The sequence below is a fragment of the Eublepharis macularius genome, chromosome 13 (genome assembly GCF_028583425.1).
Source record: "Eublepharis macularius isolate TG4126 chromosome 13, MPM_Emac_v1.0, whole genome shotgun sequence".
In the NCBI taxonomy this organism is placed as follows: Eukaryota; Metazoa; Chordata; class Lepidosauria; order Squamata; family Eublepharidae; genus Eublepharis; species Eublepharis macularius.
The window spans coordinates 45,512,844-45,528,430 of record NC_072802.1 but is presented as its reverse complement, the minus strand read 5'-3'; the positions used below and the strand labels follow the sequence as shown (position 1 = coordinate 45,528,430).

Genomic DNA, 15,587 nt, shown 5'->3' with positions numbered 1-15,587 from the left:
CATAGCCGATAAGCTAGAAGCTCTCTTGCCTTCCCTTGCAGTGTATAACTTGGATGCCTGAATTGGCCTTATCTAGGTTTTAAGAGATATTCTAGTAGGAGGACAGATGACTCGTGGCTCAAGTACTATTGAAATTGTAATCCCCTAGACTGAGGATATGGGGTATTTTTTCCAGATTCGGTCAGTAAATTGATGAAAATCAAATAATGTTTTAAGATAGGTTGACAACGCTTGCATGAATAAATACATTACTTGTGACAAGAGTTCATGAGAATAGTCAGGGAAGTTTGCCACTTGGTAGCTCTTGACTAGTGAAGATTCTTTCCCTGCCCCCTTGATCTTTGAGCAGACAGCACCTCCACACCTAATATATGGAAGCTTGTTATATCTATTGTCAGAGTCCCTCAAATTCATTATCTCAGTAATCCTTACACCTTTCCTGCAAAGTTGGCCCCCATTATAATCCCTCCATTGTTTGCCTAAGGCCACTGAAATTGTGTGACGGCGTGTGACTTAAACCTGAGGCTCCTGTTTGCAGCAGCTCAGCAGTTCATCTTTAAGCATTGTGGCTCATTTGCTGAATTAAGTTTGTATTTGATGGTGATTGTAGGTTTAATCTCACTTTGGTGTCTGGGGCTGAGTTTTAGATCAGGGACCACTTTCTCCCATTCTGTGACAGAGAGCAATTTTCTGCCCACAACTACTGTGCTGAGAGGCGCTTTCTAGGATCAGAGCCCTACTTACTCCTGGTGGTAATAATCATAACAAGAGTATTTGTAGAAATATGCCTATCCTAAATAAGAATTGAGGGGGGGGGTAAGTTTCATGTCTCCACCCCCCCCCCCCCCGTGAATTAATTTTTCATTGGTTTCAGTATGAAACACATTATTGGCTGTATCTACTTTGTTGTCTGTCCAGTTCTGATAAAAAGTAATTGTAACCCTCATGCCTGCCAAGTCTATGACAGATAGAAGAAAGAGTTTTGTAGAAGGAGCCAGTGAGGGATAGCGGTTAGAATATTGAACTAGGATCTGGGAGAGCAGGATCCAATTTCCCACTCCGCCGTGGAAGTTGGCTGGGTAACCTCCCAAGTGTGTTGTCAGGAGAAAATGGAGGAGAGGAGAACAACGACCACTGCTTTGGGCCCCCGTTGGGACCTATCAGTATCTGGCACCCCACAAGGCAAGTGGCATAGCAGAGCATGAACAGCACAACCCTAAACCCTGGGAGAAAGCACCATTGAATAGAACCGAGTAGAATTCTGAGTAGACCTAATTCTGTTTAGGTGTCAGGCACAATTTTCCATGATTGTTCAAACATTGAGCAGGAGTGCTGAGTGGGAAACACTTACTGGAGCAGTAGGGCCTGGTGGAAATCACTTTAAATGTGTGTGCACTGCAATGAGTGACACTCAAACTGACTATTAATGTTTGTATACTCAGTATGAGTAACGCACAAGAATTCAGTATTTGTGTGTGCTGCAAATAATCACTGGCACAGATATGAATGAATGGAAATCTGAACTGAATTCTTTAATGTGTTTAAAATATCTAATCAGTTTGCTAAAATTAACAACCAGCAGTTTCCAGAAACTGTGAGAAATGTATGTTATGCTGGAGCTTCTCTCCTTTGCACAGAAACAAGGGCAGCAAGAGGGGAATCAAGGTGAGAGACAACAAATAATCTAACAGTGCAATCCTAATAACACTTTCCTGGGAATAAGCCCCATTGAATAACCCTGAGAAGGATTCTGAGTAGACCTGCTTAGGATGGTACTGTTAGTGTCTGGAGCATCTTCCAACCAGAAGAGTAAACAGGTGTTTCCACCACCGATGATCTTCCCAATTAGTGTTTCTGTGTGCAAAATTTCCACTCCAATCATTGCATTGTCCCACTGGCTTTGGGAGGACTTTCCGGATCTATATAAGTGGAAATGGGTCCTGTTTGCTTTCTGTTCCCTTAATCCTTATCAAAGAATTTGAATCAAGTTTTTTTTTTAAGAAAAGAAAAACGTAAAATGAACTTAAAATAAAAATGGGGGAGGGCCTGTGCATATACTGACACATTATCATATAAGCAGGATGAATAACAGATCTTACAAGAACTGACACCAAAGGGAAAGGGAATAAGATAAATCATCATTCTGGCAAAACTCTGATACTAGCAAAAATAGCAGATCAGCCACGCTCATGCTCACATCCAGATCTCTCACTCAAAGAGTAAAAGCAATTTTCAAAGCACAAAACACATAAAAGGCACAGTGAGCAATCTAAACAGGTCTACTCAAAAGTAAGTCCCATATTATGCCATGAGGTTTACTCCCAGGAAAGTGTCTTTAGGATTGCAGCCATGGTCTCGGTAGGAACAATACTTGTTGCCAACCAGGTGGGGGCTGGAGTCCTGGAATTATAACATCTTCAGACTACAAAGATCAGTTCCCCTGGAGAAAATGGCTGTTTTACAGTGTGGATTCTATGGCATTATAGCCAGGCTGAACTCCCTTCTCTCCTCAGTCTTTGCTCCCAGAACTCCAGGTGGTTCCCAACCCAGAGCTGGCAACCTTATTCTGTAGCTAAGTAACTGGTGATAGATTTCCTTATATAGAATCAAGAATGCACACCCACCACAACTCAGCTATAATTATTAGAAACATGGAGGAAAGAAAGCCCTATTAGGAGAAATCTCTTCTGTTGCAAGATCTGATTGACTCTGCTGACTGGAAAGGTTCACAATCAGTTTCATTACCCACTAATTCCCTCTGAGTCTCAATGAGTTTGAATTCTCTGAATGAATATTAATTATCACTGTCAGTTTTCTTATTTGCTTTTTGTTATAGTGGCAGTAACAAATAAGGTGTTTTGTTTTGTTTTTCTATTAACCAATAAACAAATACATATCCCTAATTAAAAATGCCTTGCTATAGTTTCTGCAACCCTCCAGGTAGGCTTGGGGAATGGCAGACCCTCTTTCACTAGGCATTCCAAAGGTCTCTCCTCTCTAGATTAGACACTGGTCTAATCTGGAAGGGAATTTAATTGGGTTTTCTCTGGCTAGTTGTTGCAAGGAAAACTGGAGGAAAAGGCTTTTGCTATTTTTGCTAGGAAGGAGAAAGAACAGTTAGGGACTGCATTGAACCCACTGGCCATGATAAGAGCTCACTCCACATTTTCCCTTTGGCATCAGGAAAGCCCTCCAATAATGCCCTTACCATCCAAAATATATGTTATTTTGCTTATTTCTTACTTTCTGCTTACAACAGAGGCATGATTGGATCACAGGCCTGATACTTTGCTTCCTTGATAGGTACTAGAACAAAAATTGTGAAATAGCTTAGCATATGCAGAGACTAACCCTGTGCCCTGTGTGTTTCAGGTAACCCTGTTACGGTGGGAATGAGCATCCGTATTTCAAGCATTGATCAGATTTCAGAAGTCAATATGGTAAGTACTTAAAAGGCAATGAAAAATTAATCTGCTGCTGGAGTCTGAATTAAGGTTAGGGATAGTGGTAGGGTTATGCAGCTGAATGTACACAGAACTCCCCCTTCCTGTGATTCAGGAACTCTGCTTTTCCAAGAGCATGGGACTCTAATCTGGAGAACCAGGTTGGATTCCCCACTCCTCCACTTGAAGCCAGCTGGGAGACCTTGGGCTAGTCACGGCTCTCTGGAGCTCTCTCAGCCCCACCCACCTCACTGGGTGTTTGTTGTGAGGATAATAATGACATACTTTGTAAACCGCTCTCTGAGTGGGCATTAAGTTGTCCTGAAGGGCAGTATATAAATCGAATGTTGTTGTTGTTATAACAGTAGGCCTCTAGACTCCATACAGAGGTGCACTTGATTGTATGCATGTCAAGAGTGGGTCCATTGCTCCCTGCTGTTCTGGTGACTTCACTTACACTGGACATGTCATTTGAAATAGGGTTCATTTTTTAAAGTTTATTTTACTCTGCTTCCCAGAATTTCTTAGTCAAATATAAGACTCATACACAGCCCACTCAAGTTGCAAGAACTTTATAGCTATTTTTGTATTTTTTAACAAGAAACTTTCTTCCAGTTAGAGACAGATGTTATGTTTGAATGGGCCCTGTGGAATCTGACCCTACATGGCCTTTGTGCTCCCCACCTCCTGGCCAAAGCCAGCATACCTCCTGCCTGGAGAATGGTATAGTGGAGAGGGAAGGGGAGCTGGCTTAGAGAGAGCAGAAAGAAGGCCAGAGGCTCAGTTCATTTTGGTTTGGGGATTTTCTGCTATTAAGCGTTAGATCACTGAGGGACTGGAATTAATCCTCTTGGATTTGTGTGTTTGACATTGTATTGATCACCTTTCCTCAGCCTGGGTATCTGCACAAAGCTAGATAAAACTTGCCATGTTCTTTGTGATCTTTCTGGCTTGTGCTTTCTGCTACATGGGGAATGGTGGGAAGGCATCACTCCAACCTTTGTAGGTTTCACTCCAGGCCTTTAGGGGTAAAAGTTGCCAAATCTGCTCCTGGCTTACATAAAATGTCCCTCCTCCTCTTTTTGATGTCCTAACCTGGACAGCTCAGGCAAGCCCAATCTCATCAGATTTCAAAAGCTAAGAAGGATTTATCTTGGTTTGTAATTGGATGGGAGACATCCAACGAAGACCAGGGTTGCAGAGACCAGCAATGGCAAACCACTTCTGCTAGTCTGCCTCGAAAATCTCACAAGGGGCCGCCGTAAGTCAGCTATGACTTAATGCACTCTCCACCACCACCACTTTTTGATAGTGGTTTCCTGATTAATGGGCTTTGATGGTTGGTTGTCACTCTAGAATTTGAGTTATACTCCACCTGTCCTCCCAGGAGGATGAATTAACTTTGAACAGAGGGGGGGGGGGCATGTTTTTGAGTCTAGTCCTGGCTGGAAAAGGTAGCTAGCTGTTGGGCAAAAGCAGTTTCTAGGATTCTGACCTGGTGTCACTTTGCAATTAGTATGCCCACTGTATATGGTTGCTTCTCACCTTCTGAATTTGTACATTTGCAAATAACAGTTTATCCATAGTATGTATCTATACTCCTGAGGGTCATGAACCCTGTGAAAGGGTGTCTGAGAAGCTCTTCCAGGTTAAGAAAGTTGAGCACATGCAATCAAGGTAATGGGATAGAGTTATGAACAGAACTTCCCTGCTTCCAGAAGAACAGGCAGAGTGATTTGGAGGAACAACCAGGATCTCCTCTTAGCTCCCAATGCTTTGGCCCATAGGCCCATGCCAACCCTACCCTCCAAAGCAACATGGGCGAGCCTTTATTTGCCCTTCTCAGACTCTGACTTCAGCTGCTTGCAGGCACATGCAAGCTTCTCTGCTCCTGGGGAACCACAGCAGTGCCCAACTCAAGCTCAGAAGCCTGCGGGGAACAGGGGACAGATTAGAACAGGAATTCCAGCTCCACAAAGAACATCTCCAGGCCTTCCCAAGTAGACCAGAGCACTGCAGTTACTCACCAATAAAATGTTCATAACCAATTAAATGTGCAGGGCCAATTATAAATTCTTAATGGAGAAATTGTTTAGAAAATAGTGACAAAAATGAAGATTTTTTTTTAAACTGCCCAGTAGAAAAGAGAAGGCTAGACCTTTAGCCAGAAGTTATTCTCAGCATAAGGACCCATGGGAGAGGGGGCAGGGTCCATCACGCGTTGTAACATCCACACGGCTCTTGATTTCAAGGCAGAAACCAATGTTCCCTCTAAGCATGAGCTTTTAATCACAAACACAGAAACCAGGCACATTGCAAGCATAAAGCTGAACCTTTTAACTGCTCTGGACTACAGCAGAAGCCACCTCCAGGTTGCAACCACCAGTTAATCCCCTTCATTCGTTGTGTACTTTAGACTGGCTTTCCAGCATCCTCGTGACTCAGCCAACATGACATGCACTCCAAACCCCTAGGAACCCCCTTTGTAGTGGGTGAAGTCATAGGCAGGAATCAGTTTGGCCCTTGCATTTTCTCCGTATTTGCTATCTAGTTTTGGGTCATTTGTGGAATTGTCTAGGCCAGCTAGTGCTGGTTATGATCATGTTAGCATTTCAGGGGAGGTGGAAATATCTTTGGGAACAAGGTGTGTCAGCTGTCTTTGTTCCTAGATGTGCAATCCTAAGCAAGTATGCACAAAAACAAACCCTACTGGATTCAATGGGACTTACTCCTTAGTAAGTGTGCTTAGGAATGCAGCCATCCAGTGCCGTTGTAAGTGCATTCTAATGAAGTAGGTTGTTTCCTGGGTGTCTGTTTTTTCTCTCTGTCTTACATACTCACCTCAGCATTCACTTATACCCTCCCTTGGCAGCAGCGGGCAGAGACAGAGCAACAGCACCAAAGAATGATCAGTGCTGTCGATGCTCATGGCTGTTTGGTGTGGCTCACAGGCCAGTTCAGAACAAACAAGAGGGGGATTCCCCCCAGGTGAAAATTTTCTCCTGTGAAGTTAACTCAGGGTGAATGCATGCTACTTCATGAACGGCCAGGAAAGAGAGCTGTCTTCTCTTCCCTCCCCCAAGGCTGGACTGAGCAGGAGCCTTTCCAGGAGAAGCACCAGTCCCAATTTAGTAGGATCTCCAACCCCAACTGAGAGAGAGCAGCCCCTCTTCCCATCAGCATGCAAAATGTTCCCCTTTCTTAGAGCTCTTAAAGAAACCAGCACTGCCGCCATCTCTCCAGATGAAGAACAGAAGTTTCCTGGCCTCTTCTTTCAGGAGCCTTTGCAGGCCTTCTGCGAACCCCAGTGCCAGGCACAAGGTTTCTGTTGACCTGCAATGCATGGAAAAGCGTGTTTTGGAATAGAGCTGGGATAGTGATGTGGGGCACACTTGTTCTTAGTTGGTGGGAAAGCAGGCAGAAAAGCAGAACCGTTCTTCCCATGGACTATATAAGAGGGCAGATACTTTTCAGAGAAAGAGATTTAAAATTAGGTATAATCTCTTAACCGGCTGGAGAAAAACTAGGCCTCTGAGACCCTCTGCTCATTCTAGCTATCACAGTTATGAAAGGAAGGTTTAAAGAACGGAGCTTCTTTGCCCAGCTTGACCACTGCTCTCTCCCACACAGCATTACCGATCCATTCCTTGCTAAAAAGTTTCAAATCCCACCAACTCCTCCATAGCACAGAAATGCAGCATTTCCATCTTAAATAATGGTCTGTGGCCAGCTGTGGTATCCCTAAAGGGGAAGAAAAGACAGCAAATTGTGTGGAACTCTCCTACATTTCATTGTAGATGTTTTGAGAACTCCAGTTCTGGCAATTCATTGTCTCTGCTTTGGATACAGCCTGTGCTCTTTTCCTAATCTGCAACAAGGCAAAGGGAAGAGGCTTGAGCAATGTTACCTGGCTATGTTGTGTGTGCGTGCTTGTGCATGCTTGGGTGGGCAAATAGGGATGTGAAGGCCCTTTGGCTTCATGGCCTAAGGAGGTGTTGCCAATGATGGCATAACCTCAATCACTAGCCAATACAGCTAGCAACAAAGCTGAAAAATAGAGACAGGTTAGAGGAGCCAGTAAGCAGATGTGTTCCTTCCTGTCTGTGAAGAGTAGGGGTGGTAGTTTGTACTGAAGAGCTTCCTGTTTTATGCTTTCTGCATCGTGTAGCACATGTATCTAGGCACAGATTTCTCCATGCTGTGGGCAAGGAGGGAAGGACCATTCATGCAATAAATTAAAGGTGCACAAGCCACTTTGTTGCCATGGAGACAGACTCACTTCCGTTGTTGCACAGTTCCTTGTAGTGCCATTAATTCACCTCCAAATATCCCTTCCTGGTGCATCAGAGACATTCCTTTCAGGGTGCAAGCAGTACTGGGCAGTACACTGGGCAGCTTCCCCCAGGCGAGAGGTTCCTTCCGGCGGGCTTTGGAAGGAACCTGTTTCTTAGCCACTGAAATCTAAGACTTGTGGGATGCTTAGAGTCAGACGAGGGGGACCAATCTATCTAAAAGCTTTTCCCTGGAAAACAATGCCCCACTAATATCCTCTAGGGGACTGGGCCTCTTTCCAGTCTTGTAATCACGGGTGCTTTATAAAAGATACACATTAATAATAATTGTTAATATTGTCAATATCTCAAAACAAGAAGGGCCACTGCAATAGTATATGTGGTTGAATGTGGGTCACTGTTCAGAGTGCTGGGCCTCGTAGGGTTCATTGACACAAAGAGCAGATCTTGGGGCATTGTGGAGATGGTGACTCAGTGTTTCAGGGCCCGCAGGAGGCTGAGCTTCCTTTTGTAATAACCCTCTGTCCTGATCCATATAACCCAGTTTCCAAGAATACACAGTTTGTCCTTGATCCCCATCACAGTCTCCCCAAAATCCCATCCTCAGTCACAATTGTCCCAACCCAACTCCGTAATCTACACTTTCTTTTTTAAAAGAACATTTTTAATATGACAAAACTGCAAAGAAGTCGGCAGCTATATCTAAATTACATGCTTATTACATATTTAGAAATTTATACCCTGCTTTTCACCCAGTGAGGACCCAAAGCATCCTACAGCATTGTTCTCCCCTCCTCTGTTTTATCTCTGCAACCTTATGAGTTAGGTTAAGCCAAGAGTGAGTGATTGACCCAAGGTCCCCTACAGAACTACCACAGCAGAGCAGGGATTTGAGCCTGCATTTCCTAGGATGTAGTCAGACACTTTAACCACTACACCACAAAAATTGCCGAATCTTCAAGGGACCCAAACACATGCTGATTTCAAGTCTCCTGGAGGTTTTGGAATGCCTTCCAAGTAGAGATGGGCACAAATCGAATTACGACCCAAAAAAACACACGAACCAGGCTAGTTCATGGTTCGTGAACCAGTGGTTCATGGAAGCTTGTTTCCATGAACTTCCATGAACTGGTCTACTGGTTCGTTTGGGTCGTATTAAAGGGGCAGTTTAAATGGCCATTTCCCCAGGGAAATGGCCATATAATTTTTTCCTGCTGCTTGCAAGCAGCAAGGCCCTTTAAACTGCCCAACCCCCCAACCCCCCCCAGCCCCATACTTACCTTGCCCTATGGGCCCGTGGCGTCCTCCCCTTCCTCCTGCGAGGGGTGGTAAGGCTGCTTTTGGCCTCTTCCGCTGCTGTGTGGGCCCTCAGGGCAGCGGAGGAAGCCGAAAATGACCTTCCCGCCCCTCAAATAGTGGACCCTCAAATGGTGGAAGCCGAAAACGGCCTTCCTGCCCCTCAAATGGTCGTCGCGCCCATCTCTACCTCCAAGTACTTTGAAGCCGAGGCAGCTCTTGCTTGGTAATGTGTACCCTGCAGTGCACAAATCCACTCTAAATTCTAGCTACCCTCTCTCAGAAGGAACGTCTAGAGGCAAGATGTTCCTGGGTTGGCACTGCCCTCATTCGAGAAAATCTTTACTGCAGGCTAGCCCTTCTTCTTGAATTGAACTTCTCCATAACCTCCTCCAAGAAAGGTGCTCGTTGTTGTCTCTGAGTCGTCTTTCATTATTATAACACCCTCAAATTGACAATAACCTGGGGCACCTCATCAGTCTCTTACCCCATGTTTAATGAAGGTCGTATGAACTCTTATGCTAGCTTTTAGAAGTGTATGGACATGGTTGCCTACTCCAGAAAAAAAATTAAGGACACATGTTAGTACCAGCTTATACCTGCTGCACCATATTTATCACAGAGCAATTTGGTCAGGAAAATTGATGAAACAGTTTTAAGGACCATTTCAGATGCAGTAGCTGCACTGGCTATCCTAGGAGAAGCAGCAGCGACCTGTGCCATGAACAGATCTACTTTGAATGTGCTGAAGCAAAGCAAATGTCCCTACTACAAAAGAATACAAAAACTAATCTCACCCTCTTTGATCCCTCTGCTGTGCATGGGCAGCGGGCACTTTTGTTGCTTGCCTCTTAGATTTATAGGCCACTTTTTAACAGTGTTCTTAACACAGTTAACAGTCAAAGCGATAAAACAACACTAAAGGGGATAGAATCACATTATAAAATGCATAATAGATGCAACATTAAAATTCTAGGCAAGAAGGGACATAGGAGCATTGCTCCAGTTAAAACCAGAGCTGCCTCATCAGAAACTAATTATGCTCTGGCATAGCAAACACCTTTTGGAGCAGAACTATTGTGCATGCCCATTCCACCCAGCCCTAAAGACAACTGGTTTCTGCTTTTCACTCGGTTGAGGCAGGTGTAGTTTGCCAGGGGTGTGTGTGCATTGGTTTGCAGCATGTCGCAACCAGGCTGTTTCAGGGCAGATGGAAGAATACAGCCATGTTTAGTCTAGGATAAGTCCAACTGAGCTCAGTGAGTCTTATTTTGGTGCAAAGGGTTGCAGTCTGTGTGTTCAACTAATGTAATGTTCAACACATTACAAAGTCCCTGTATCACACACACAAGTTTCTCAGTGGAGCACACTGCAGCTCCATGGGGGCATTTTAGGATGAGAAAATGACACAGGAGGAATACTGAAGCCTCTTCCTCTTGTGCACTGAAGTCACAATCAGAGTTGGGACCATGTGTATCTGGGAGGTATGCCCAACACACCTGCGGCACAAAATCCTCATGGTGGACAGGGGTTTTTTTTGTCACGTACCCAAAACGTCTCCAAAGAGACTTCGTAATTGATGATTTAGGAAGGGGATAGATTAACAGCCCTAATCTGCCTGTCTTTGGGGATAGCCTTATAATCTTTGTACATCTCAAGGAGTTCAAACTCCAGAGACAAGGGAACAGTACTTCCAATTCATGTACACCAAAGGTACTTTGACACTTTACATCTGAGCAAGTATCTTTCACCCATGCTCCCAGTCGACCCAAGTATGCACCATGCTCCATCCAGTGTGGTGAACATTAACTGAATGGCAAGCAATTGTATTTTCAACCAGTGCTGCACCAATTTCTTGCCCTCAAAAATTTTCCTGCAAAAAGATTCCTATGTCTAAATCAAGTATATCCATTCTCAATAGTTTGTAGAGCTTTGGTACCATTTTCTTCTTTCTGAATTGTGTGATTCAAACCAAAAATCATATAGTGAACATAACAAGATTCCATTACTATTTAGTCTAGTGGTACCCAACATGGTTCTTGTGGGTGCCGTGGTGACAGCTAATGAGTTTCCTGATGCCCACTTGCTGCCCACTTTCTGACCTCTTCCATGTTACTTCCTTATCCCTTTTCAAGACCGTTTCTTCTTTGTCCTCCCTTGTTCATACATCTGCTTTTCCCTTCCTATATATTCTTTCTTTTTCCTTTCTCTGTTCCTCTCTTTTGAGGCTCTCTGTCCTTAACTCCTACCCCACAACACTTCTCCAGCCACTTTTGAAGTGTGCTACTGCTGATGAGAGAATGCAGAGGTTGTTGAGGTGATGAGGGGATTGACGGGATAAGAGAGCCAAGGTCCACTCCGTCCCAAGAAGTCCAGGCAGTAGCTACAGACAGCTTCAAGGCCAAGGGGTGCTGGAATGTGCAGCTTGACTTACCTTTTGCTTCATTAGGGGCATGTGTTTGATTGAAAAGACTTTGCCACAATGACAGCTCCACTTCTTGCAGAAACTAAGCAAGGGAGAGGAGCACTCACTATGAGAACAGAAAGTAACTATGAGAAGAGCTGACAGAGATTGGGAAAGAGGAGGAGGGAGGATTGATGCTTCCCCCAGTCAGCCAGGGAAACCTACCCTGCTCTTCTAACACCTGTCACATCCAGAATACTTCATATACATACCAAATAAAATCCTTGGTACACCGGCTTATGGATTTCCCAGCTCCTGTCTTCAACTGGATCCCTGAGTCAGTCCCCCTCCCACAAAGACTTGCAGATGGTATCCATGACAGATATCAGTTGGTAAATATTAGAAAGACTGGATAATTATGTCTGGACTCCACTCCCCTACAAAAATGGAAATCTTTTATTTCCCTCATGAATGCTTAATTGAAACTTTATTTTAAATGTATATAAGGAAGACAGTTAGGGTTAAGGGCTCCCCCTGGTAGCCATTTTGTGCTCCCTATCTGTTTCTCAGAAATCCCAAAGTGCCTGCAGACTCTGATTTAGCCAATCAGATCTTACTATACTATGATATCACTTAGGGCAAATGAAGCTACATGGGCATCACTTGAAAGGGAAGCAATGCATCTCCATCGCCAAGGCAACTAGACTGATGTTCCCCCTCTTTAAGTGGAGTGATGAAACTGCTGCAGCGAAATAAAACAAGACAGGAGAATCAGCTCAGCTGCCTGGCAAGAAAAATGCTGCCTGGTTTTGGTGCATTTGGCAATGGGTGCGCACTCCCGTACCTCCAGCAAACATGGCAAGGGGAGTTATTAAGATGTCCATGAAAATCTTCAGCTTATTTCAGCTCAACTTTGCTTTTGGTAGTAGTGCTTTGGTATTATCATGTACATTCTTCTTTAGAATATTTTTCAATGGGACTGAGATGAATGGGCTCTTGTTACGGGGGTGCTGGCTTTATTACCTGTCTGGATGCCAATATGGAGCAGTGTGTGCCTAACCACATTACATTTTCCTGGACCTGCATGCAGTTTGGTTCAACAGATGAAGTCCGAGAGTTCTGTGCTTCCTAGCACACAGGTTGAATCAAAAACATGGCCCATGAGCTTAAGTCTCCCCCCCCCCTCCATTTGCCTGACCTGAAATGGCCATGAGAAGCCAGTTTGCTCCATAGGGAAATGTAACATGTACTCATGGGCTAAACGTTAATTTTCCCCAGTAGGGCAAATATTAGCTTCCCAGGGCCATTTCAGGTAGGGAAAATAGCACAGGAAAGCATGCAACTCCCAGACCACATCTGTCAACCTGATCTAGAGACGGACCTGGGAAAAGTTAGGCCCTGAGTGTTATGAAACAAAGTTGAGGCTATGAGTTTGGAGAGGACTTGCTGGCATATTCTTTCAGCATAATAAAGCTGATTTGTATTACACCAAAAGAGAGAGAATAATCCTCCACAAATTTCCAAGTATTTCTGTGCCCTATGCATTTATGACCTGGCTGCTCATATTGCCCCCAGAAAGATGGCTGCAGACAGGAAAGTAAGCACTACAAGTGTACACTAAAAAAAACCCCCAGTATTTTCCAAATTCAGTTATCTGGAATACCATATATATTTGTATTCTCAATATTCAGGTACTAATATATATATGGTATAGTATTTGGATTCAGTTTTTATTTGGAATTCTGGATATATTTGGCTCCATTGTTCTCTATGGGGCAGCGCTGGAGGGGCTGTTTTTCAAGCAAACTACACCAAAATTTCAGGAAGCCTAGTGTTGCCTGTCCACTAAAGACTCCCCAAGTTTCAAGTCAATTGGGTCTATAAGTACAATTATATGGGCCCCTGAAATGGTGCTCCCAGTCATTCTCCATTATTTCCTATGAGGGGGACCATTATCTAATGCTTTCTCCAGGTCAAAGACAGAAGCCTAAAAAAGAGCCTTAGCCAAACACACAAGAGCAACAACTTTGACCAAGCCTCCCAATGCAAACAGAACCAACAAAGCCTAACACAACCAACTCAAACCAGAGAATCCCAGCAGAACCAAACTGAAGCAAGGGACCCTGATACAAGCCAACAGAACCAGTGTCACTCACAGATGCTAGGCAGAACCCAGGGCCAATGCAAGCCCAACAGAACCAGTGTCAAACCAGAAAATCCCAGAACCCCAAACTATAAGAAGGCAGCCAGCCAGACCTGACAATGGTATATGACAAGCAAGCAACACTGACACAGACACACACACAGTAACTCTGCCTCCTTCCTTCTTCCTCCGGTAGCCTGGGAAACCTGCAAAGCGGGGGGATGAGGGACAAGGTGCTGCAATCTTAAAAATGCAAGTCCTGGATATTCTCAAATATATATGGATAATTTGGGAATATAAACCAGTTATCTGACAGATATATTCAGATTAGAGATGGGCACGAACTGAAATACAAACCAAAGTTCAGCATGAATCAGGCCGGTTCATGGTTCGTGAACTAGCGGTTCATCAGAGCCCATTTCTGCCAAACTGCCATGAACTCTAGGGCGGTTCGCTTGTTTCATTTTTCAGTTCATCACTGCAGACAGTTTGATGCCGATCAATCAGTTTCCTAGGCAATGGGGGATGGGCTTTCTGCAGACCTTCTGCTGACCCGGAAGTGACCTTCTGCTGACTTGGAAGTGGTGATTTGCTGGCCCTGAAGTGGTGTTTTCACAAACCAAATGAACCAGTTCACAAACTGGGGCAGGTTTGTGAAAGTTCGTGGTTCATGAAATGGGACACATGGTTCGTTTTTTTTCTGGTTTGTGCCCATCTCTAATCCAGATATATCTGAATAATACCAAATAGGTATTTGGGGGGTATATTTTAAAACTATATATACTGAATTGCATTGTTACCTGAATCGGTCTCCTTGAGTAATAGGGAGTGGGGGAATTAGCAGCAAGGAAGACGGCTATGCGAGAGGTGGTAACTATGGGATCTTTTCCATTAATTTTTACGGAGTGCCTTCCCAAATAGCAGACGAGGCTGGTGCTTTAAATTCAAAGAGTAATCTTTTATTGAAGAGGAAAAACACACGCACACACAGGCATAAATAAAAATGGTTACACACACACAGAGTCCTAAGATGCTAGTCAGAAGTTGGAGTAGAGTGAGGGAGGGGAAGTATATCTACCTATCCTAAAGAGTAGTCCAGTCCATGGAGGAAGAGAGTAGCTTCAAATGTCCAACATCCTCGGCCAAGAGAGCAAGAGGCTTAGAGCAACATCAAGGGAGCAGCACTTCGGATCCAATAAGTGTGCATGATTTGAATGGGGCAAGGGTACTACTCTTATAGGGTAAAACGTGCCCTGAGGTGGGAGAATCCTCCCAGCCGTTAGAACGAAGGTCCCAACAGTCAGTTCCTGGGAATAACAAAGGTTGGATTACCTTGATTGCTAAATGCCAGGGTGTGTAAAAGAGAATGCAAAGTCTCTCCTGGAACTGCATAAAAGGGGGAGTTTTTAAATGGAGTCCACCACAGCTAAGTTGATGGATTTAGTTGGGGAAAGTACCTTTCCCAGGAATGAATCATAAGAGCTTATGAATGCTAATTGATTTCTTATCAATCATGGGCAGGAGATCTCATCACGGAAGGAGGGGAAAGGAATGTGTTAGGTGGGAAGACACTGCAAGACCTTTGTTGCTCTGGATTCCATTCGGAGCTGGGAAGACTGTAAACTAATCACCACTGGTCACTCTACATTTACATGTGGCATTCCATTCATGCCTGGGTCTCCCAGGAGGGACTCAGCAACTGCTAGCTTTTTGCAAGCCAAACTGCATTTAATTCAGGGGTCTTGTGATTTTATATCACAGGTAGCTATATTAAATAGCTATTAAAGATGGTGGAGGCCAAGCCAACTGCTTACAGCATGTCCCTAATATGCACCCTATTTTCATGTGATTTTGTGGGAGCAGTTCTTGCATCTTCTGTATTTATTCATTCAAGAGAGTGCTCAAATAACCCCAGTATCATTGCTTGAGCATCATTAACCTTAAAACCTTGTAAAGTTTGGTGCAGGTGACAAGATTAAAAGCACATGGACTGTTGTCACTGAATGGGG

General features: G+C 44.2%; 1 protein-coding gene across 2 annotated transcripts in view; it reads left to right on the top strand.

Annotated features, from left to right (window-relative positions):
* LOC129341276 (gamma-aminobutyric acid receptor subunit beta-4) overlaps positions 1-15,587 on the top strand; it is a 79,497-nt gene that overhangs the window by 16,652 nt on the left and 47,258 nt on the right. For both annotated transcript variants that reach the window (XM_054996394.1, XM_054996395.1), the window contains exon 3: positions 3,373-3,440. In XM_054996394.1, the coding sequence (XP_054852369.1) occupies positions 3,373-3,440 (68 nt within the window). The remainder of the gene's footprint in view (positions 1-3,372; positions 3,441-15,587) is intronic.